Raw genomic sequence first — 22578 nt, 5'->3', positions numbered from 1 at the left:
CCTCATCCTAGCGCTGTCAGCTGTCCCTTGCCCACGCGAGCCACTGCTGGGCCCTCCAGGCGGGAAACCGCTGCCTTTTCTTTGTCAGGGAGGCAGGTCCTTGCGTTCTGATCTGCTTCCCCTGGGGCCCCGAGTTTCCCCTCAGAAGCGAGCCCTGTCCCTCGCCGTCGATGCCCCGAGGGTCCGTCCGGAGTGCGTCTGGGCTGAGGGGGGCGGGGGGGCTCGAGGAGAAGGGGGAGCCCCGCGCCGAGCCCTCAGGACCGCTGGGGGCGCGCGTGGGTGGGTGGCGGCCCCTCCTGAGCTCCCTTCGCCCCCGCAGACCTACATCTCGCCCAGCGCGGCCGTCGTCCAGGCCGAGGCCGCGGGGGGCGAGGCCGCGGCCATGCTGCACAACATGCGCGTGTACGGGACGGGCACGCTGCTGCTCATGGCCCTGGTGGTCTTCGTGGGCGTCAAGTACGTCAACAAGCTGGCGCTGGTCTTCCTGGCCTGCGTCGTCCTGTCCATCCTCGCCATCTACGCCGGCGTCGTCAAGACGGCCTTCCACCCACCCGACGTCCCGTGAGTCCCCAGCCGGGTGCCGGCTCTGCTCCCTCGTCTCACCTGTGCCTCGGGTTTCACCCCCGACCACGTGGCTTCGGCCGGCCCCGAGTCTCCTGTCCGGCCGGGTCCAGGGAGCGCCGGGCGCGGTGCTCTCGTAGCCGCACCGTCTGCCCGGACCTGTCCGCCGACAGACCTTGGCAGCGGCTGTGCTGCCCTCGCAGAAGCCCCGAGTGGGGTCTTTCCTTTCCCCTTTGGGTGAGGACCCCCAAGGGGGCTGGTCCGGCAGCCTGGGTGGGGCCTTGGCACTGAGCCCTCTCCCAGCTCCCACGCTTTGCGCGCCACGTCGGGGAGCCGCGGGCCGTTCACTCCTGCGCCCGCCACGCCCGGCTCAGCGCTGCCGAAGCGCAGAGAGACCCGCCCCTCGCAGCTCAGACAAGTGTCCCCGTTGCCCTGAGTGGAGGGGGTCCGAGCTCCTTGCGCAGGACCCCCAGCCTCTACCAGCTCCCCGAGAACGGTGCTGGGGGCCAGTTGAGGAAGGCGGCTGAGCCCCACTCTCGACCAGGGTCTGTCTGCTGGGGAACCGCACGCTGTCCCGACGCGGCTTCGACATCTGCGCCAAAGTCCACGCCGCCAGCAACGGCTCGACCCCCACCGCCCTCTGGGGCCTCTTCTGCAACAGCTCCGCGGCCAGCTCCTCCTGTGACCCATATTTTGTGCAGAACAACGTCACGGAGGTCCAGGGCATTCCCGGCGTGGCCAGCGGCGTCCTCCTGGGTGAGCGTCCTCTCCGTGAGCGAAGGGTGAGGCTTGGCCAGGCTGGGCTGGATCACCCAGCCTGGTGCCCAGGGGCCGTCCTTCTGCCCGGCCCGTGGCGGCCTCGCCTGTCCCCGGCAGCCAACCCTGGGCCTGTAGACGCCGGGTGTGCTGGGGGGTAGCGGCCAGAGCTTCAGGCCCGATGCCGGGTCTTCAGGGCTGTGGCGCGAGGCTGGGCCGGCTCTTCCCCGCTCAGGCCAGAGGGCGAAGGACCAAACCCTGAGCGCTGGGCCCTGGCCGCCACAGACGCTGATCTGTGTCCCCGAGGCCGCGACCGCAGTGGATATGATGCTGTCCTTGTCCCCAGGCCGTGCTGAGCCAAGACGCCGGTGGGGAGGGCGTGGGCTGCAGAGCCCCCTCCGAGCCTTCCTGGGGCACAGGCCATGACACTCCCAGGCCCTGCCTCTGGGTTCTGGCTTCTCGGCCAGAGGCGCAGAGCAAACCTGGGAGGGGCGGGGGCAGCAGGTCACACGGGGCGGTGGCCGTGAGGGTACCGGGGCAGGGATGGCGGGAGGGGGGTGAGGTGTGGGGTTCTCTGCGGGGACCCCTGTGTGGGAAGGGGTTCCGGGCGGGCCGGGGTCGTGGGCCACAGCGGGGCTGCCAGGCGGGGCTCTGCACGGGCGGGAGGTGGGCCGGGCACTGACCTCCACTGCGTGTGTCTGGGGACCCTCTCTGCCCCTTGGGGGGTCTCCCGGCTAACCCCCTCTCAACCGAGGCCTCCCTGCCTCTGGTTCGGGAAGGGGTCCCCCCAGGGCAGGAACCCTGAGAGCAGGTTCTGGGGTGTCGTAGCCAGCCTGCCCCCCCCACAGATAACCTGTGGAGTGCCTACGCGGACAAGGGGGCGTTCGTGGAGAAGAAGGGCGTGGCTTCCGTGCCCGCGCCGGACGAGAGCGGAGCCGGCGGGCTGCCCTACGTGCTCGCCGACATCATGACCTACTTCACCATGCTGGTTGGCATCTACTTTCCCTCCGTGACCGGTGAGGCCCCAGCCGCTGGCACGGCCCTCTGCCCGCCGCCTTTTCCTCTTGGCTCGGGAGACGAGTGTGGGGTCTCTGTCCCGTCCGTGCCTGAGGGAGGGGCTGGGGACAGCAAGCTCTTCTTGGCAGAAGCTGCCCAGACCTTGGCAGCTAAGAGTGGACACGGGCTGTCACGGAGGCCGGGAGCTGTGGCCGTCCTGGTCCTTGTCCTTACGAGACTCAGCTGGCCTGACGGGGAGCGGGGGCTCTGTGCACGCCAGCCCCCACCCCCCCACACGCACGCGGACTGGCACACGTGCACCCGCACACGGCGTGTACCTGTACAGCTCCTGGCTGCCCGCAGCCTGGAGTTGGGGCAGGGGGTGGAGAGGCCTTGACAAGCGTTTCTCGTCACCTTCCCCTCGAAGGCGGGGGCACGGTCTCATGTAGACAGAGGCGGGAGGTGGATCTGGCGCCTTGGGGGGTCTTCCTTCTGTACCCCTGCCCCCCTGCACCTGTGGCGACGAGGGTGGGTCTTGAGGAGAATGTGGGAAGTCCTCTGTGGACGCGGCTTTCCCGCAGCCCGTCGTGCCCTGGCCCCCGACTCTGTTGGGCAGCCACGCCGAGCACAGGGTTACAGCTGCTGAACCTGCCGCCGCCCCGCTTTTCTTTGACCCAGTTGAAATCACTTACAGTCTGTGTGCCCAGCGGGGTGACAGGCGGGGGTGGCGGCCGGTCACCATGTGGGCAGGGCTGGGTTTAGAGCAGCGAGGAGCCGAGGCTGAGCTGCGCCCCAACCCGGGCCTGGACTCGGGAGGAACTCGCCTTGGGTGGCCTCCTCCAGGAAGTTCTGACTCCGGCCTCGGCAATCGGACAAGCACATGAGGTGGGGCCCACAGGGGCCACGCTTTGGCCTCACTGTGACTTGGTCACCTTGGGGGCAGCTGGCCCCAAGGAGAGTGTGGTGGGACACTTGGGTGCCTGCCCCCGTGTCCCGCGGTAGCCATCCCATGGCGTGGATAGGAGACCAAGCCGGGTTGTGAGGCTTGACGTGGGGACAGCAGCCCGTGTAGGCGCTCGGGGTTGTCCTGTGCGTCACACGGAAGTCCTGGCCCCGCTCTTCCGACCCTGTCCAGAAAGGCCCGGGTGGGCGGCGGCACCTCCTGGTGTGCGCTGTGCCCGTCGGCCTTGTCCTCGGGCGCTGCGGGCGTCACGTGGGCGGGGGGCAGCATCTCGGTTTGCCGTGACCGTCGGTCTCCTTGGTCCCGCAGGCATCATGGCAGGCTCGAACCGGTCCGGGGACCTCAAGGACGCCCAGAAGTCCATCCCCACGGGCACCATCCTGGCCATCGCGACCACGTCTTTCATCTGTATCCTTGGGGCTCGAGGGGGCTTCAGGGATGGCATGGGATGGGGGGGGTCGTCCCTGGCTTGGACCGGCTGGTGGAACTGTCGCTGGGCTCGCCCCTTCCCAGCGAGTGAGGTGCCTGCTCGGTCCCCGTGCTGGACACGCTGCCGGCCAGGCCCGTCCCCACCGAGTGGAGGTCCCCGTAGAACCGGGGGCCGGGGGCGTCGGGGTGGGCTGGTCCCGGCCGCCTGCAGCCCATGTGTCTGGCCCGCGCCGTCCTTGACCCGGCCACAGACCTCTCCTGCATCGTGCTTTTCGGGGCCTGCATCGAGGGTGTGGTCTTACGAGATAAGTATGTTGGTTTCACTCACAGCTTCTGGAAGCCTCTGGGGCAGCCCGCGCTGGTCTTCTAAGACGTTAGCTTTCCAGCTGAGGTGCCTCAGGATTTCCAGCTTTGCGTGTGGCAGGCCGCCCTGCGGCCCGTGTGAGGGGTCTGACCTTCCCTCCGTTTCCTGCTCGAGCCTGGAGGGGGGCCCTCAGGTGACCTCGGACCCAGGCGCTGGGTGGGGGGCCTCCAGGAGAGGCCACCGTGGCCACTCAGGTGGGAGCACTGTGTCCAGCCCCCGTCTGAAGGCCCCCCCGCCCCCGCAGGTTTGGGGAGGCCCTGCAGGGGAACCTTGTCATCGGCATGCTGGCCTGGCCGTCCCCCTGGGTCATTGTCATCGGCTCCTTCTTCTCCACCTGCGGGGCCGGCCTGCAGAGCCTGACGGGGGCCCCGCGCCTGCTGCAGGCCATCGCGCGGGACGGCATCATTCCCTTCCTCCAGGTGAGCCTCCCGCCCCCCAGCCAGAGCAGGGCCCCGGGGAGGGCGGCGTCTGGAGGAGCCTGGGCCTCTGCCCGGGTGCCACCCTTACAGCTGACGGCGGCGGGATCCGAGCCCCCACCCCGAGGCCTCGTCCGGTGTTGCCCTGGACGTCAGAACCGCGCGGGAGGAGGGGAGGAGGAGGAGGCTCTGTCGGCGCCCTGCCGTCCCCGTGGGGGTCCCTGTGGGTGAGGGTCCCCGCAGGAGTCTCCCAGGGCGTGTGCCCCGTGGTGTTGCCCTGCACCCTGACCGGTGCCGTACGAGGGTCGTAGGCTCTGATGGCACCCGGGCCACCCTCCACCCCCTGGGGGTCGCTTTGCTTCCCGGACGAGGCCCATCCGGGACGCGCGGTGGCGAGTCCGCCTCTGCCTCTGTCGCGTCTCGGAGGCCCTCTTGGGTTGAGCAGCCGTCTTGACGAGCTTTTGCCCGGCCTCTGCCCCGAGGCCACTGACCCGCCTGCCCCTCTTCCTGCAGGTGTTCGGCCACGGGAAGGCCAACGGGGAGCCCACCTGGGCCCTGCTGCTCACGGCCCTCATCTGCGAGACCGGCATCCTGATCGCCTCCCTGGACAGCGTGGCCCCCATCCTCTCCATGTGAGGGTCCTGCCCGCTTGTCGGCCTCCGGAGGCCTCTGCTCCTGGGCTCGCCTCCTGCTCAGGGGACAGCAGAGCGCCAGGCGCTCGTGCCTGCGCGTGCGGAGCGGGGCGGGGTGGTGGGACGGCTGCGTAGGGGAGGAGGGGTGGGGCTCCCGGGCGTGGGGGCAGCGTGGGGGCAGCGTGGGCGCCCCCTTGGGACCGGGCCCAGCCCCTCATGCTGAGCTGGCGTCCCCAGGTTTTTCCTCATGTGCTACATGTTCGTGAACCTGGCCTGTGCTCTGCAGACCCTGCTGCGCACGCCCAACTGGCGCCCTCGCTTCAAGTATTACCACTGGTGAGCCCGGTCCCCGCCAGGCCAGCTGCCGCCTGGGTCCCCGGTCGTCCCCTGTGGAAGGAGCCCAGTGGGTTGGTGAGGGCGCCGGGTCTCCGTGTGCCCAGTGTGCCTGGCGCCCTGGCGGATGCGTGAAGCCCGTTGTTGGTGCTCAGCGGGGTGGCGTCCGCCCTTGGGGTGGTGCCAGGGGAGGAGCGGAGGAGCACCTGGCCGTGTTCCTGTACGAACAGAGGGTTCCTGCGGAGGGACGGGACGTCTCAGGGCCCCTCCTCGGACGCCAGCTTGGGGCTGGCTGGGAGGCGTGGCCCCACGAGCTCTGTGTCCCCAGGACCCTCTCCTTCCTGGGCATGAGCCTGTGCTTCGCCCTGATGTTCGTGTGCTCCTGGTACTATGCCCTCTTCGCCATGCTCGTGGCCGGCTGCATCTACAAGTACATCGAGTACCGCGGGTGAGCCGCGACGCCGGGGTCCCCACGGCCCGGCACTGAGGGCCTCCCCGGGGCAGGCGCACGGGGCCCTCTGGTGACCAAGCCGGCGAAGCCCGCCTCCCCCGCCGGCCGTTCAGGGTTCCTGCCTGTGAGTCTAGTGCGAGGAGAGCGCGTTTGCTGCGGTTAAGGGGCCGCATGACTGTCCCGCGTTCGTCTCGACGTACCCGCAGGTTTAGCCGTGGCAAAGTGTGAAGGACTGTGCTTTGGGGCTTTGAAATCCACCTGATGACGCACTGCTGCACGGTGGATTTCAAAATTCCCAGAAAGTACACCGCACCAAACCGCAGTGGTGGGCAGGTTGGCTGCAGCCCAGAGCCCCTGGTCCACCACGAGGGGCGTGTCCCCCGAGGCCCCGGCGCCTCGGGGCGGCGGGGGCCCTGGGGGCACTGTCTGAGGTCCCCTCCCAGCTCTTCCAGGTGGCCATCCAGGGTCTGGGGGCTGTGCTGCTCCTGCTGGTGCCCGGCCACCGCCTGCCACCGGAGTCCCCTCCCTCTCTCTGTCCATGGCCTCGGCTCTGAGGCCCCTCACGGTGTCCGCGCCACCCCCACCCAGAGCCCCTCCCCGCGTCCTGCTCCTTCCTGTCCCTGGTCGGCCTCGGAAGCCCCCTGCGCTGTCCCAGAAGTGCTGGGAGACCCTGAGGGCCTCCCCGGGGCTGCCCGGGTACCACCTGGATGTGCCGCGGGGGGGGCTCACGGCTGCCCCCACCCACCCAGGGCCGAGAAGGAGTGGGGCGACGGCATCCGGGGGCTGTCGCTGAACGCCGCCCACTACGCCCTGCTGCGCGTGGAGCACGGCACCCCCCACACCAAGAACTGGAGGTGAGTGCCCACCCTCACGCCCTTTGAGCCCACGGGAGTGTCCGTCCCCAGGCTTGGTGGCAAGAAGCTCACCCCCAGTTAGGTTGTCAAGGAAGCTGCCGTGGCCTTGTTCATGATGCTTCCCCCGCCCCCCGCCATCCGCCCCGCCCGTGATCAGCTCAATCTGGTCGTTGGTTGAGGAGACGTTGCGAGGGTGGAGGTGGGGGATTGGGGTGAGGTCACCTTTGGGGACCTGCTGTGGACAGAGGACACCTGCCAGGCTTCTCGGGTCTGGGAGGGGGTGGGGAGCTGCCCCGCGCTGGAGGCCCCTTGCCCTCCTTCCCCCGGCAGAGGTGAGGGGGCGCGCCTGCCGAGTGCGGTGTCCCGTCGTCGTGGTAACCGCTGCTCCCCACCCAGGCCGCAGGTGCTGGTATTGCTGAACCTGGACGCCGAGTGGCGCGCGAAGCACCCCCGCCTGCTGTCACTCACCTCGCAGCTCAAGGCCGGCAAGGGCCTGACCATCGTGGGCTCCGTGCTGGAGGGGACCTTCCTGGACCAACACGCAGAGGCCCAGCAGGCCGAGGAGGTGGGGCTGGGCGCCAGCGCCGAGCCGCCCGCGGTTCTGTGCGGTGCAGCGTGGTGCCCTGGCTGCACCGTCGCCGGCGTGTGGGGGTTCGAACGAGCAGGATGGAAACCTGCTGGGAACGTCTGCCGTGCGAGGCGCCGGGCACCCGTGACTCTCGGGGATGCCGTCGGGCGTCGAGAGTGGCCGCGGGGGGCCAGTCCCTGCTCATTTGCTTCGGCAGCGGAGGACAGAGGGTGAGCGGGGCGCATGTGCCGGCGCCTCCCGCCCCGGGTCCTGGCGCAGACCCGCCGCACGACGTGTTTTCATCCCAAACCCCGAGCCTGTCTCTGCAACGGCATCCGAACGGCATCCCCACCGTCGCCTGGTCCCCAGGCCGCGTCCAGACCCCCGCTTGCCTCCAGCCCAGCTCCGTGTCAGCCGGGCCGCGTCTCTGGGTGTCACTCTGGGTGGGCCCCTCGCCTGCATCCTGCATCCAGGCGTCCGGGGCACCCCTGCTGTCTGTGGGGCTGTGAGCCGGGCTGCATCACAGCCAGGCCTTCCCAGGTGGGCTCGGCTGCTCCAGGGGGTTGTGGCCGGCAAAACCCGGTGCATCAACACCCCCTCCGGCCAGCTGGCCCACCGGCCCCGCGGGGCCTGGGTGGCTGGTTCAGGGCGCCTGTTGCATCCTTTCCTTGTCTCTCCAGGGGAGCTGGCCGTTCTCTGGCCCGGGGGTTTAATGTGGCCACTGCTCGCCTGGGCCTGGGTGTGCACACTGGAGTTGTGGCTGTGAACCTGGCTGTAGACGTGGCATGTTGCCCTCGCGATGTGCTGGCGGGCAGCCTCTTAGCTGGCGCCCTAGGCCTCTCGGTGGCTCCTTGCGTGCGTGGCGAAGCTCAGGCCCGCCTTGTGCGTTTCCTGCTTCGACCCATTTCCAAAGGCAGGAGGGGCCTGGTTCTCGTGTCTGACTGTGGCCTCTGGCCGCCGGGGGCGACGCCCTTGTGGCTCCTTTTGTCCCCCAGCATTTCCAGGGAACCGGGAGGCAGAGCCGGCGGGGGGCAGAAGGCACCCGGCCACCAGCTCCGAGTGTGCATCGGGGGCCCCGAGCTTGTGCAAAAGGGCACCGACGTGGCTCAGTTCACAGCCCTTTCCAGATGCGAGTGTTGTCATCTGATGTGTTCTTCTGGGTGTTTTCCTGTTGCCGTTTTGCACAAACAATCCTGCAGAACACATTCGGCTCACACACTCATGTGCTTCCAAGCCGTGTCTTCCGGCTGGCTGGGTGCCTGATTCGTTTCCTCCGGCTGCGTGGTGTTTGTTGCCTCCACAAAATTGTGGTTCCTGAAACGGCGGGGGTTCCGTCACTGTCGGGTCAGGAGCGTGGTGGTGTGAGTGACTGCAGACCTGCCTTGTCCACGAGAGGCTGCTTTTAGGACAAGTTCTCAGGGCTGGAGCTCCCTTGGGGCCTGGCCTCCGAGGGTCTGGCCAAGGTCAGCTCTTGCCTGCCTGGCAGTGTATGTAAACTCAGGTCCGCGTGGCCCGTGGGCATGGGGGGCTCAGGCCCGCTGTGTGTCTCTAACGGGAGGGCCGGGTCCCGTGGCCGCCGCGGAAGGGTTAGAAGCCTCGTGGAGGGGGCACGGCCGGGCTCCACCCCAGGGGCTCGGCAGGGGTGAGGCTCGGGGCCATGCGTGTCACCCAGGGCGAGGGCTGGGTGGAGGCACTCGCTGGGGTCTCTGAAGGCGAGGACCCCCGGGGTGTCACGGTCAGGTGCACGCACGGCATCTCACTTGCAGGAGGCACCCGCCTGGCTCCCACCTGCTTCGACTTTGGTCAGTGACTGAGGCGGGGGCCTCCTGAGGGGAGGCCCTGCTGCTTCCCACCGGGATCGTGGCTCTCGATCTGGTGGAAGGAGGGCGGCCGAGAGGGCCAGCCAGGGTGCAGGCAGGGCCACGCGCCTGCTTCCCGAGGCAGGGCTGAGGCCCATCTGCTGGGGTCAGAGAAGCCCCTCACGCTGACCCCAGGTTCCGCGGGGCCTTGTCTTGGGGACCCAGGGCCGGGCACGGAGCAGGGGCTGCAGAGGTTGAGGCGGCCCCCGAAACCCCACAGGGCGGTGAGGTGGGTTTTCCATCAGCGTGACAGGAGGACCCCAAACCCATGGTGGCTCCTTGAAGCTGTTGCACCAGGTCAGCCTTTCCTAAGCCAGTGACCTGAGAGCTGTGGTCTCAAAGTGGGGACATGTGGCATTTAAAGCCCCCGGAGCGGCCACCTCCTGACCCGGCCGAGCCCCTGTGCTCTGGCCTCTGGGCAGCGTGGGCCCCGCGAGCCCTGAACTGCATTTCGACCGCACTGAGGCCACCCCATGTCACGTCCGAGGATGGGTCTGGACTCTTCCTTCTCCAGCCGCCTCGCCCTTCGATGTGGTGGCAGCTCAGGCCAGGTGGTTGAGGGGACGTGGCTCCAGCCCTTGCCGCGAGGTCCTGGGACGGCCGGAACAAATACCTGTCCCTTTTGTCCCAGCTCTGGGGCCAGATCCAACATGGAGGGGCCCAGGGCCGCCCTGTCCCGAGCTCAGAGCAGGTTCCAACTGCCTTTTCCAGCTGCTGGGGCTCCGGGCGGCCCTGAGCTCGTGGCCCCTCCCTCTCGTCTCTGCCTCTGTCTTCTCGTGGCTTTTCCTCAGTGTCTGTGTCTCGTCTGTCCCTTTGAGGACACTGCCCTGGGACCTGGGGCCACCTGGGCAAATCCAGGATGGTTTTGTGTCAAGACGCCGAACTCGCTCAAGATCTCCCCTGGAGGCCATGCTCCCAGGTTCCGGGTTGGGACACGGGCATGTCTTTCGGGGCCAAGGTCAGCCCACTGTGGTCTGTCCTCTGGGCCCCAAGCTGCCCCTGCGACTTCCACGTAAAAGCATGTGTCTTGTCTCGGGGTCCCCCGGGTCCCGGCCCCTCACACCGTCCGCCAAGCCCCAGGTCTTGTCTTCTGCCCACCTGGCTCAGGTGCCGGGACCCCCCGAGGGGCATCCACCGCCCATGTGGCGCGGAGGCAAAGGGCCCTGTGGGACCTGCGCCAGGCCGTCCCAGCCCGGGAGGCCCAGGCCGGAGGAGGTGGCCACGTGGGCTCCAGCAGGGCCGCTCCGCCTGTGTCAGCCCTTCCCTGTGGTTCACGGCTGCATCCGAGGGGCCCTGAGTCAGGCCCCAGGGGCCGGTCGGTGTGGCCGGGAGGGAACCAGCAGGCACAGGTCCTTAGCGAAAGGCCCGCTGTCGTCACTGTGTGCCCGGCCTCCCCGTGACGTCGAGCTGCCCTGGGTTGGATGCCTGGCGCGTGGCCGAGGGGCAGAGCTGCACGTCGCTCCTGAACCTCCAGGCCCCTCGGTCCTGGTTGGAAGCGCTGTTGGGTGGATGCGTGCTGGCCGGGGCTCCACAGACCAGGAGTAATGGACCTGGGGTCTACGTGGAAGGGTGGGGGTGGGGGGGTCCGTGACCTCGCAGGTCCGAGAGTGCCTGCCGCGTGACTGCCCCACCTTCCCGAGGGCAGGGAGCACACACACGTGTGCTCGCGTGCACATGCCTGTACTCACGTGCACATGCAGGCGGCCCTAGTCCGGACCCCGAGACCGAGGGTTGGGGTTACCCTGACCCCTGATCCTGCGTCCGCAGAACATCCGGGCCCTGATGGCGGCCGAGAAGACCAAGGGCTTCTGCCAGCTGGTGGTGTCCCCCAGCCTGCGCGACGGCGTGTCCCACCTGATCCAGTCAGCCGGCCTGGGGGCCATGCGGCACAACACGGTGCTCATGGCCTGGCCCGCAGCCTGGAAGCAGGGGGACAACCCCTTCTCCTGGAAGAACTTTGTTGGTGAGTCTCAGGGCCCCGGGCTGGGAGTCCAGGCCGCGAGTGGGGTGTTGGGGCCCTGGGCTGGGTGTTGGGGTCCCAGGCTGGGTCTCAGGGCCCCGGGCCAAGAGCTGATCCCTGGGGGCCGTTGGGGGCCCTGGCTGCGCTGCTTCTCGAGCCAGCTGACGTCCAGGAGCCTTGAGACGGAGCCGTTTCCCTTGGCCCTGCCCTTCTCTGGCGACTCCCAGGGGCGCCAGCCGGGCCGCAGAGCGATGGGGGCGGCTGCACCCCACGTGGGGCTCTGTGTGGACCCCAGGCCCGCCCACCCCAGTCCCTGGCGGGGGCCCTGAGTCCAGGTGCCCAGTCGTGCGGGGTCTGTGACCCCTGGCCCGCCTGCCCCTCCGCAGACACCGTGCGCGACACCACGGCGGCGCATCAGGCCCTGCTGGTGGCCAAGAACGTGGATCTGTTTCCGCAAAACCAGGAGCGCTTCAGCGACGGGCACATCGACGTGTGGTGGATCGTGCACGACGGGGGGCTGCTCATGCTGCTGCCCTTCCTGCTGCGGCAGCACAAGGTGGGGCCCGGGGGCGGGGGGTGCCCGCAGCGGGCCCCGGGGCAGGGGCCGCGGCGACTGAGCCGTGCCTTCCGCAGGTGTGGAGGCGCTGCCGCATGCGCATCTTCACGGTGGCCCAGGTGGACGATAACAGCATCCAGATGAAGAAGGACCTGCAGACGTTTCTGTACCACCTCCGGATCAGCGCCGAGGTGGAGGTGGTGGAGATGGTGAGGGCGCCGCCCCCACGGCGCGGCTCCGGGACACTGCTGGCTTCCGCCACGGCCTTTGCTGCCGTCTGGCCAGGGCTCGTCTCAGCCTCCTTCCTCCCTGGTCCCGTGGCCTTGGCCTCTTCGGGCGGGTCGGGCGGCCTCTTGCTTTAGATTTGGCTGCTGTGCTCCTCGCGGCTGGTCTGGGCTGTGGGTTTACCGGAGGAGGACCCAGCCGGACCGAGCGTGCCCAAGGGCCACGACCGCACCGAGGGACAGGCCCTGGTCGGGGTATCGGTGCTCCGCAGCCAGCGGGCCAGTTAGAGCCGAGCTCTGCCGGGGAGCTGTTCATCGGAGCAGGAAACACCTCCTGTCCCTTGCAAGCCTGGGGCTCACACCTGCGAGTATGGTCGTGGCCACAGCAGGCGGCCGCGTCCAGAGCCCAGAGCTGGGGCGTTCTCCCCCTCGGGGGCGTCTTGTGTGTTAGTGATCGTGGGTCCTGGGCCGGGCGGAGGGCGTCCAGTCGTGACGGCTGTTCGCATGCACGCAGTCACCCGCACACTCACAGCTCCCGGACCGGGGCTCTGGGGCCGAGGTGGGCAGGCCTGAGTGGGCACCCAGGCGCACGGCACGCTCCTCACGGCGCAAGGGGTGTGTGCTGGCCGTGTGTCACCGTCGTGCTTGTTGACTCCCGGTCCGGATCCGGTAGGTTGAAAACGACATCTCTGCGTTCACCTACGAGAAGACGCTGCTGATGGAGCAGAGATCCCAGATGCTGAAGCAGATGCAGCTGTCCCGGACAGAGCGCGAGAGGGAGGTGCGTGTGGCGCCTGGCGCCCGTGGTCGGGGCCCCCGACGAAGCCCAGGTGTCCGTCTGCCTCCCTCTGGCCGGTGCTCTTCTGGGCGCCTTGTGACTGTGGGGAATGGCCTCGTCTCCACGCCTGGTTTTGTGACCAGCTGGTGGCACGGCCCCCCCACTCCGCCTCCCGTGCGGCTGCAGCGCCTCCTTCCTCATCTTCCCCTCCCCCACGTCCACAGCGCTAACTGCCCCCACCCCACAGGGACGGGGGCTCCCTGGCGGCCCCTCTGCTGTTGATGAGGGAGGAGCCGGATGGATGAAGAGCTGGGAGGCAGGAGGGGTGGGGGGTGAGGAGATGGAGGGGATGGGGGGGTGAGGGGTGGATGGACGGGGGGGGGTCTGGGGGGATGAGCCGGTGAGCAGGTGGATGCTGGGTTGGCACGGAGCCACGTCAGGTGCAGTGTCACTGCCTCCTGGTGGCGTGGAGGCCCGGGGCCTGTCCCGGGGGCTTTCAGAGCCGGGGTGGGAGGCGAGACTTGAAGTGATGCTCGGTCTAGAAGCCCAGGAGGAGGGGCCTGGCCAGGGCGGGGGTGGGAGGACCAACTTGGTCCTCGGAGCGGGCCCCGCCCTCCCTCTGTGCCCTCTGTGCCCATTACAGGTTGGCACCGGCCCATTACAGACGGCTGCTGCCCCTGCTCTCCCTCCAGGCTCAGCTGATCCACGACAGGAACACGGCGTCCCACTCCGCGGTGGCCGCCAGGACCCAGGCCCCGCCCACGCCAGACAAGGTGCAGATGACCTGGACTAAGGAGAAGCTGGTCGCCGAGAAGCATCGAAGCAAGGACGCCAGCGTGTCCGGGTTCAAGGACCTCTTCAGCCTGAAGCCGTGAGTGTCGCCTTCACGGCCACGGGAGGGGGGCCCCCTGCTGCCCTGAGGAGCCACAGGCGCGGCGGCGAGAGGCGGACCCCGCCGAGGACCACGGATCCCTTTAGGGCCAGTTAGCCAGGCCGCTGTCAGGGTTCCTCCTGGAGGTCAGGGCTGCTGGCCGGGCTGGACGCCCCGTCGGGCCCGCCCCGCCCCCTCCCTGGCTCCCGCCTGTGGCACTGAGCTGAGAGCGCCCCCCGTGCTGCCGGGGGTGCTGGGGGCAGGCTCCCAGGTAGGGGAGCCAGGGCAGCACGTCCAGGTCTGTGGAGTTGAAGCTGATCCCCTCCAGGGGACCAGGTGGCTGCTGTCCCACCCCCTCCTGAAGTGACTCTCTGTTCTCTCTTCCATGTAGACAGTGGGGACACCTGTAAGTCGCCGCCACCGCGGCCGCGCAGACCTGCTTGCCTGGCACGTGCTGGCCGCACAGCCCCTCGTGAACCGCGTGTGCATGTCCAAGCGTGTGCACGGCCCCGTGTGTGTGTGCGTGTGTGCCCGTGAAGCAGTGTGCATGTCCCGCATGTGCCCGCTGCGCTTTCAGCTGTTTCCTGCTTAGTTGGCTTCCTCTGTTCGGAGGGGCTCAGGGCGTGTCCCTGAAGTTCCGGAGCCAGGAAGTGGGACGCGGTCTGGAGCCGCTCTGGACGGGCCGAAGGCTGTGCTCTGCTGGCCCGTGATTGTCCCTCAGCCACAGGTCCGGGCTTCGGGTGCCGAGTCTCAGCTCTGCCGGGGCCACGTGTCCTCCTGTCTCCCCGGCACAGGTGCCCTCTGACCCATGTGAGGCTGCCAGCTTTAATCCCTGAGACGGGCTGTGGGCGAGCCCTCTGCGTGGCCAGGCCCCCGGGCTAGTCCCGGGGCCGGCACTGGGCTGCTGTCTGTCCCTCTGTCCCACTGTCCACGCCTCTGTCTGTGCCCCTGGTGCCCCTGAATCTTCCCGGCTGTGTTCTCTTCCGCGGGAGCCCCGGCCAGCAGGCTCAGAGGAGCCCGTGACTCGGCCCCTCAACAGAGCGGGTCACACACTGGGCCACAGACACGTTGGCGCCTTGGGGAGCAGAAGCTGCAGGTGCCTCGGGAGACGTGGCTGAGCGCCGTGCTCCCTGCTGCTCGTTCAGGAGCTTCCAGCGCTCCCCCAGCAAAGCCTCCCGTGACAGAGACGAGCGAGCCTGCAGATGCAGGAGCAGGGCCCCCAGAAGGCGTGTGGATCCTGGGCCCGCGCCTGACGACCGCAGGACGCCAGTGGGACATGGCCTGGGGCTGGGACCTCACTCCTCACTCTGGTCTGGCTTGTCCTCAGGGCTGGGCTGGGGGAAGCATCGGGAAGGTGGGAGGTCATCCCAAGGTGACGCGTACCGCCTTAGGGGTGTCCACGCGGGAGGGGCACCCGGGTGTGTGGTTTTCTTTCTGGTTGGTCACCCTCCTCTGTGTCCCCACCAGGCGCCTGGGGCCTGGATTTGCACCCCCCCCCTCTCCCGCCGCAGCCCCGGTCCTCAGCTCTGTGGGCCACGCCGCCCCTCCGGGCTCAGCGTGTGGCATTTCCCTGTTGGGCGTCTTCACGGCCTGGACATGTGGGTACTCCAGGCCTCGATCTCTGCCTGGCTGGCCTCCACGGGGCCTGGCGCCCAGGAGCCGCGGGTCTGTCCAGACCCAGACTCCTGATTGGAAGATTATAGTGTTTTTAGACTCTCGGCCTGAGAGGTCCTGTAACGTCACCCACGCTTTTCCGGAATGACTGTCGTTCCCCGAACCCTGGTGGTTGTGGTCCATCCGGGCAGCTAATTCACGGTTCTGGTAACTGAAGGTTCCCAACTGGGCCGTGAGCAGAGACCCAACCTGTGATTTTGTCCGAGTTGGAGAGAAAACCAAAGGCTCTGTGTCCCCGTGTCCCTGCTGGTAGCAGGCAGCTGTGATTGGGTTTCTCGGCCCAAGGGTCCGGTCGGTCAGAGGTTGTGGCCGGGGCATGCATCCTGCAGGCCTTTCCCTGACCAGCACATGGCAGCCTCTGTCTCTCGTGTCTGGGGCACGAGTGACCTTCGGACGGCCTCCCGTGCAGGCCACAGGTTCTCGTGTGGCCCCAGCCTTGGTGATGGTGCTCGGGTGTCCGGTGCGGAGGGGGGCGCTGGTGCCGTGAGGTGGGTCCACCCGGCCCAGGTCCGCTCTGTGCTCCCTGGAACGCAGCTCGCTGGGGAGGCCGTGCGCGGTGCCCGAGCCCTGGGCGTGCTGGTGGCACAGGGGTCCGTGTCCCCTGGAGAAGCATCAGTGCCCTGCCCGCTTTGGCAAGTGTGGAGACCAGGCGGCTGGGACAGGCGACATGGGGTCTGGGTCACCAGGTGCCAGGAGCTCTTGTCCCAGCCACATCCGGGTGGATGGACCTCACAGGGCCTGCGCTCTCGGTCAGAATCTCCCGGTTCCGTTGCAGGACCTCGGGCCTCAGGACTGGGGCTGTGGGGTGCAGGCGCCTCTGTGCAGCCGCCTGAACCCAGCCTGTGTGGGCAGGAGCAGGGGGCTATGTTGGCCTTGTTGGCAGTTCCTCTCGGGCAGCATTTAAGGCGGGCTGAGCCTCGGAGCAGGGGTCTTGACGGGAGATGCCTGGCAGCCTAGAAACATGTGCGCTGTGCCGTCGAAGGCGCCGCTTCGCCAGCGTGGTGGGGCTCGTGGGGCAGGAGCGTTTTCCCTGCTAACGCGTCCTCAGGCCATCTCCCGTCCCCGCCACCTCTCACCCCGTGATTCCTGTCTGCGCCTTGTCCTTTCTGCCGGGGGTGCGGCGGGCAGGCGGGGCTCAGACGCCACCGGTGCCTGTGTCCCCAGGAATCAGTCCAACGTCAGGAGGATGCACACGGCCGTCAAGCTCAACGGCGTCATCCTCGACAAGTCCCAGGATGCCCAGCTGGTCCTGCTGAACATGCCCGGGCCCCCCAGAAACCGCCAGGGGGACGAGAACTGTATCCTTTCCCCTGATGCGGTCCTTAGCGGGCTCGGCTGCTGCGCGGAGGGCGGCGCCTTGTCCTCCTTGCTCAGTGGAGGCGCCTGGGGCCGGGTCGGGAACCGCGGGCGTCACCGTGGGGGCCGGGGCTGGGGAGGGCGTCCCGGGAGTCACCCTGACTGACCCTGGGGCCCGAGTGTACGGGGAGGGGGTACATTTGCATGACTCCGGGGACTTGGGGCGATGCTGAGCACACGTGGCAGAGGTCGCCCCCAGTGGGGGTGCCCCATCTCAGACCCCGACCCTTCCTGCTGTCGCACCAGCTCCAGGCAGCCCTGAGGGCTGATACTGCCGGCTGCTCTGCTCCGAGCCCTCCCGGCACAGCCCCTGAAGCACCTCCCGCTGGTGGAGCCCCTCGATCGGTCTGGCCTCAGGGGACATGGGTCAGCCCGGCCAGCTGCCCAGCTGCCTCCTCGGGATCCAGCCCCCCTCCCCTCCCCCGGGGCCCATGGCAGGGAGAGCAGCCTGCCTCTCACGTGGAAGCACCTGGCTGACCACACGCTTGAGAAACCTGCTTGTGTGACCAGTAGTGGCTGGATGTGTCCCTTGCTGTGGGTCAGCGCCCCCCATGCCTTCCTTTCCCCCGCATGGCTTCTCCTCCCCCACCCTGTCCCCTCCCCCAGGCCTCCCTCCGTCCCATCCCTTCCCCCCTCCCCTCCCCTCTCCCCTCCCCTCCCCTCTCCCCTCCCCGCCCCCACCGCCCCACCTCCCTCCCTGAAAGGGCCTGGGGCCTGGCTGCCCCTCCCTCCACCTCTTTCTCAGGCTGCGTCCTAACTGGACAGGGGCCCCCTCACGCCTTCAGCCGCGTGCCGGGCGGGGTCAGCGTTGTCCTTGACTCAGCACCCAGACATGGAGTTCCTGGAGGTCCTGACCGAGGGGCTGAACAGGGTCCTCCTGGTCAGAGGCAGCGGCCGCGAGGTGGTCACCATCTACTCCTAGCGCTCGGCCGCTCCAGGCCGCGCCCGGCACGGGGACGGAGCTGCGCACACCCTGACCCGTGCGTGGCGGCGTGTCGAAGTTTCTAGAAAACTGCCTGGGGCTCCCCTGTCCAGGCCGTGAGCTGCGAGCCCGAGGAGGGCGTGGCCCCAGCCGTGACCTGGGCCCCGGCCCTCCTGGAGGCAGAGCAGAACGGGACGCCCTTGGATTCCGGACTCCGTCTTTCCGGCTGGACCCTCCGTTGTGCAGTTACACCCACTCAGACACCCCCCTGTCCCCGGGGCCCCTCTCTGGCCGAGGGCTCGCTGCAGGCCCTGCCCTGTCCGCGCCGAGTGTCTGAGATGAAGACAGGAGCCGTCCACACGGCACCAGCTCCAGCCTGGGGTGGTGTCTGCCCTCGGGTGCCTCCCGCTGGGCTTCGTGCTCCAGGAGCGGCGGGCGACAGCGGGAGGGCCTGCAGGACAGGGCCTGCCACACAGCTCAGTCTCACATGCACCTGCTCCCGCGACCTCTTCATGCTCAGAAAAGTGGGTGAGGCCGTAGCCGTGGGAGGCCCTGCAGTGGCCACGACGCCCGCTGGTCAGCAGGGCCTCTGTGTCACCTCCCGCCAGCACTGGCGGCTGGTCTCAGCCACATTCAGGGCACCGGCGGGTGGTCTTGGCCACGTTCGGGGCACTGGTGGCTGATCCCGGCCACACTGAGGGCACTGAGATGATACCTTCTGAGGATCCTGCACTTGGCATACCTGGCACACTTGGCACGTCCGCCGCATGTCATTGCGGTAACTTGCGCCTCACTTTCTGTTTGGCTTATTTATTTATTTAAGCATCTGGGGGGGGGGTGTTCAGTGATGAAAGTTGTCCCTGAGGAGATTGCTTCCGTGAAAGGGACCCCAAACAGCTGGCCCCGACTTCTCTGGCTTCCGTGGGCTCCTCAGAGAATCAGCCTGGCGCACACATCTGGGGTTGGGCAGGAGCCACGCGTGTGCTCCCGCTGTTTTGTGAGAGGCAGTCACGCAGCATAGAGGGCTGGGTCACCATCAGGGTGGCCGCGGCCAGTGTGCCAAACGCCGGGCTCGGGGGTGTGTGGGGGTTTCAGTTCAGCACTGAGTTTGGCAGCGGGTCCACCTCACCCTCATTGGGTGCCCCTCCCGGATCTGGGCGGGGCCGCCCGTCCCGGGTCCCTGTGCAGCGGCTGGCAAGCAGCCTGTGGGGACCAGGATCATCGGCCACATCTTGTGACCCCAGCTCGCCGCCCACCTCCTGCCGTGTCTGCACCCTTCCACGCGTCACCCGTGTAATCGCAGCGGCAGCCGTTTGCTGTTGCCTTCACGTTTTCCTTTTATAGGGTGTTTGTATAATTTTGTCAGTAGAAAAATAAAATTATGTAGAGCCCGAGTATGTTGAAGACTCCCCCGGGATTCATTCAGCATAAAAATCAAACATTTGGAGAAGCTGACCCCCCGCCCCCCCGACATCTCTTGGGGTTTATTTCAGGTCTGATCACCAGCACAAACTCAGATGGCAGAGGAATTGCCGTGTGAATTGGCTGGAAGGAGTAAAAACAAAACCACCCAAACCAGCCCCCTCGGACGGGGAGCAGTTCTGGGCCTGCCCCCGTTTCCGTGAGTAGCGCGGTGACAAAACGCTGCTTGCTGAAGTGACTCAATTTCCATAAGGGTGGAACCAGCGAAGAATCTAGTTGGAAGGGATCCTCCAATCTGATGTCGGCTCACCCTGAGACACCTGCGAGGATGCAGGTGCGACTAAGACACGGAGGCGGACACGTGTGGCCCGCACGCGGGGAAACTGCGGGGGGGGCCCTGCAGTGCGGCTGCCGGGAAGCGGCGCTGAGCCCAACTCTGGCCGGCAGCTCCGCTCCTCAATGACACAGCCACGAGAAACGTCCAGAAGAAGGTGCAAATCTGTGCTCAGGGCACTCGTAACAGCCGCCCACGCATGGACGCGACCCACGTGCCGGCAGCTGCCGGGAGCAGGTGCGTCGATGGCACGTGACGAGGTTCCGGGGCAGCGGTGGGAGCGAGAAAGACGCCGGCGGTGACGGCCGCGCTCGGCATCCAGCAAGGGCCCTGAGCGGCACTTCAGAGAAGGTGGCAATGGTTCGGGGTGTCGCAGGAGTGCTGGGGGTGGAGAGGCCACAGTGGGCACAGGGTGAGACAAGCATTCTAAGGTGGTTGTGAGCTTTGCCACTGACACAAGGGACACGCTGAACGGGCACGGCATCAGGTGCCTCAGGGGGCGGGTCAGCCGCCGTGTCTCCTGTGGACCCTGCACTAGGGCTCCGCGTGGGCACCAGGCCTTGGTGCGGGGGCAGGCACCGCGTCCACACCCTGGGGCCGAGGCTGGGGGGACCGGGCCGGGGGGTTGGGGCCCCCACCCCGTACAGAGGTCTGGCAGAGGCGCCGGGAAGGCCTTGCCATCTGTGGTCCTGACTCGGCCGTGCGCCTGCGGGCACATGTGTAGCAGGTTCCATGGCCGAGCCACTTTAGACGTGGTGGCCAGCGCAGTGGAGGGCCTCTGTGGGCCTCAGCCTCACGCTGCCTCAACGCAGGCTAGTGTGTCAACTGCTAAGAGGAAGAATCTGGATGCCAGTCCCTTAATTGATGAAAGCGGGGCCCTTGCACCCCCAATGACCTTGCCTCCTTCAGGGCTTTGTGGGGCAGGACCCGCACATGTGTGCTCGAGGGGCTGGCATGCAGGCAGAAGCCTCAAGCTACGGGATCCCAGCTCCTGGGGGGGTCCCACCCCTGACATCGTCACTGTGCAGCTGAGTGTCACCCTTACGTCCGCCCTTGGGAGATGCCACCCAGGACCCCATGCGAGAAAGGGGGAGCCCTGACCAGGTGGCAGGGCTGTGCTGAGACGGGAAGACCATGAGGGCTGGGCAGGGACGCCGAGGGGCGTGGGCTCGCCTGGTCTGGGGCAGCAAGAAGCCCCGCCTCTGCACACACGGACAGCTGCTGCTGCGTCAGAGGCCTGGGCACTGGTGAGGCCGGCAATCGTGCCAGGGAGGTTGGGCTGCAGGGCTGCCTGGACTCGGGCACCAGGAGTGACGGGCCTCTGGGCGCCAGGACCCAGGCTGCGAGGTCCCGAGGGGCCGGGGCTCCAGGGCATGGCCCAGTGCCTGGGTCCACCTGAGGCCTGTGCTGGGGAGGGGGACGGTGGGTGAACCGAGGCCCGGGGCTCCTTGCCAGTCCCGGAAGGGGAGGCAGGAGCTCGCAGACCAGAACCCCCACGTGGGATGAAGGGTGAACCTGGACGAGCTGTCGACTGCGCAGAACGGCTGGGGCGTGGGAAGTGGGCGGTGCCAGGCGGTGCCCGAGGACACCTGTGTGTGCGGTTCCGCTGATGCCCGGATGATGGACGTGCCCCCTCTGTGACCAAAGTTCCTCCAATCCCAGACCCCACGGCCTCATGCTCAGTGCTCAGGGGCCTCCACCCTCTCAGCAGCGGGGAGGCCTGCATCCGGCCCACTGGGCGCTGCCCACTCGCCTGATGGCCCTGGGTTCCCGTCCCAGAGCTCCCCCCTCCGCCTCCCCATGGCTCCATCCCAGGCTCCCCCCACCCCCCCGGCCCGGGGCCGGAGACGCAGTCACCTGGCTGCACAGCCTTCTCCCTGCGGGAGGCCAGGAAGCCAGGGGTGTAGCAGGGCGGGCCTCCCGCCAGAATTCACATCTGGTGGAACCCGGGCCAGTGGACAGGACAGGGGTGGCCCCCCAAGCCCCTCTGTGTGGCCCGAGGGGCTGTCCTGAGGCTGCCTCTAACCCGTGGCCCGCCCTGCTGGCTACCTCCCACTCCCACGTTGGCGGTCTGGGCCTCCCCGTTTTCCTGGTCAGGTCAGACCCCGATTCCCTCCCAGACCCCCTCTCTGGTGCTGCCCTCAACTCGGGGCGCTCACGCTCTTGTCCAGCACCACCCCTTGGCGTGGACGTCAGCAACGGCTCGAACCCTGGCCCTGAGTGCTGACCGCGTCTGGGGCGTGCTGCTGGCTGCATCTCTCAAGGGTGGTGGCCCCCGCCCCGCACAGTGTGTCATGTCCTGGGGTCTTGCCGGGGGTGTAGCCGGGCCAGCACACCCCCTTCCCACAGACTGCATGTGCTTCAGAGGGCGAGGGGGCGGCCGGGGGTGCGGGCTTGCCCATGGTTTGCCCCTTGCTAGGCCGTGATCCCCAAGCCCCACCCTCCACCCTAACAGAGGTGCTGCGGGTGTCTGGGGGGAGCCTGTGGCTCGTGAGGCCCGCAGGAGGCCCAAGTCCCTCTTCTCTGCGGTGGCTGAGAAGAACCCGCATCCTTCCAGGCTTGGCCCGGGGACTGGCCAGTGTGCTCGCAGGGCTCCTGCTGCACACAGCCTGGTGCCCACGACAAGTTGCAAGGCCCCAGGGGGCAGGCGCGTGCCGGGGGGGGGGGGCGGCACAGGGGTCACCTCTGGCCAGGTAAGCTTGATGGGTGTGGGCAGAGGGACTCCTGGGGGTGGCGTGGGACCTGGGCAGGGTGGCCTCCTGCCACGTCCCACACAGGTGCCACGCGAGAAGCCAAGGACCGGGGGCCACACCCCAGAGAGCCACGGAGAACACCTTCCCTCACTCAACACCTGCTCTATTTGGCAACGTCCTTTCCAGAAGGGCTTTCCTGAGGGTGCAGGACACAGCTTGGTCCAGTTCGAGATCACCCAGTACCCAAGTTACACTTAAGGCAGCAACGAGGGCCTTTGTTTCTGTGACAAAAGGCAGCTCTCCTCCACCTGGCCTGGCACCACGTGGCCTTCCTGGTGGCCGGCAAGGAGGGTGGGCTTGGCATCAGAGCCTGTGGCTCCCGTGCAGCCCAGCAGCCAGGAGTGGCCCCTGAAGCTGGACGTGGCCCTGCTGACTTGCGAGGGCCTCGTCCGCCATGTCACGGCCTTTCTCCCAGGTGGGCATCTGCTTCCCCGTGGGGTCCTGGGGGTGCAGCCAGGCCAGGGGTGCAGGGTGGTGACCACCCGACATGCCACAGGCAGGTGCCACCCAGCAGGACTGGAGACACACGAATGACACGGCACAAGGAA

General features: G+C 67.9%; 1 protein-coding gene across 3 annotated transcripts in view; it reads left to right on the top strand.

Annotated features, from left to right (window-relative positions):
• Positions 1 to 18918, top strand: part of SLC12A7 (solute carrier family 12 member 7) — a 39895-nt gene extending 20977 nt beyond the window's left edge. For 2 of the 3 annotated variants that reach the window (XM_047793859.1, XM_047795400.1), the window contains exons 7-25: positions 320 to 561; positions 1106 to 1317; positions 2166 to 2333; positions 3584 to 3682; positions 3955 to 4012; positions 4312 to 4486; positions 4997 to 5115; positions 5353 to 5451; positions 5777 to 5896; positions 6649 to 6753; positions 7150 to 7318; positions 10948 to 11143; positions 11527 to 11696; positions 11774 to 11905; positions 12594 to 12701; positions 13391 to 13569; positions 13961 to 13975; positions 16408 to 16541; positions 17430 to 18918. In XM_047793859.1, coding sequence (XP_047649815.1) covers positions 320 to 561; positions 1106 to 1317; positions 2166 to 2333; positions 3584 to 3682; positions 3955 to 4012; positions 4312 to 4486; positions 4997 to 5115; positions 5353 to 5451; positions 5777 to 5896; positions 6649 to 6753; positions 7150 to 7318; positions 10948 to 11143; positions 11527 to 11696; positions 11774 to 11905; positions 12594 to 12701; positions 13391 to 13569; positions 13961 to 13975; positions 16408 to 16541; positions 17430 to 17521 — 2592 coding nt within the window. In that variant the 3' untranslated portion in view covers positions 17522 to 18918. The remainder of the gene's footprint in view (positions 1 to 319; positions 562 to 1105; positions 1318 to 2165; positions 2334 to 3583; positions 3683 to 3954; positions 4013 to 4311; positions 4487 to 4996; positions 5116 to 5352; positions 5452 to 5776; positions 5897 to 6648; positions 6754 to 7149; positions 7319 to 10947; positions 11144 to 11526; positions 11697 to 11773; positions 11906 to 12593; positions 12702 to 13390; positions 13570 to 13960; positions 13976 to 16407; positions 16542 to 17429) is intronic. The other variant, XM_047794535.1, reaches the window with a different exon arrangement.
• The last annotated feature ends 3660 nt before the right edge of the window (positions 18919 to 22578 follow it).

Source organism: Phacochoerus africanus, chromosome 1 (assembly GCF_016906955.1).
Source record: "Phacochoerus africanus isolate WHEZ1 chromosome 1, ROS_Pafr_v1, whole genome shotgun sequence".
NCBI lineage: Eukaryota > Metazoa > Chordata > Mammalia > Artiodactyla > Suidae > Phacochoerus > Phacochoerus africanus.
This window is presented reverse-complemented; position numbering and strand designations above follow the sequence as displayed.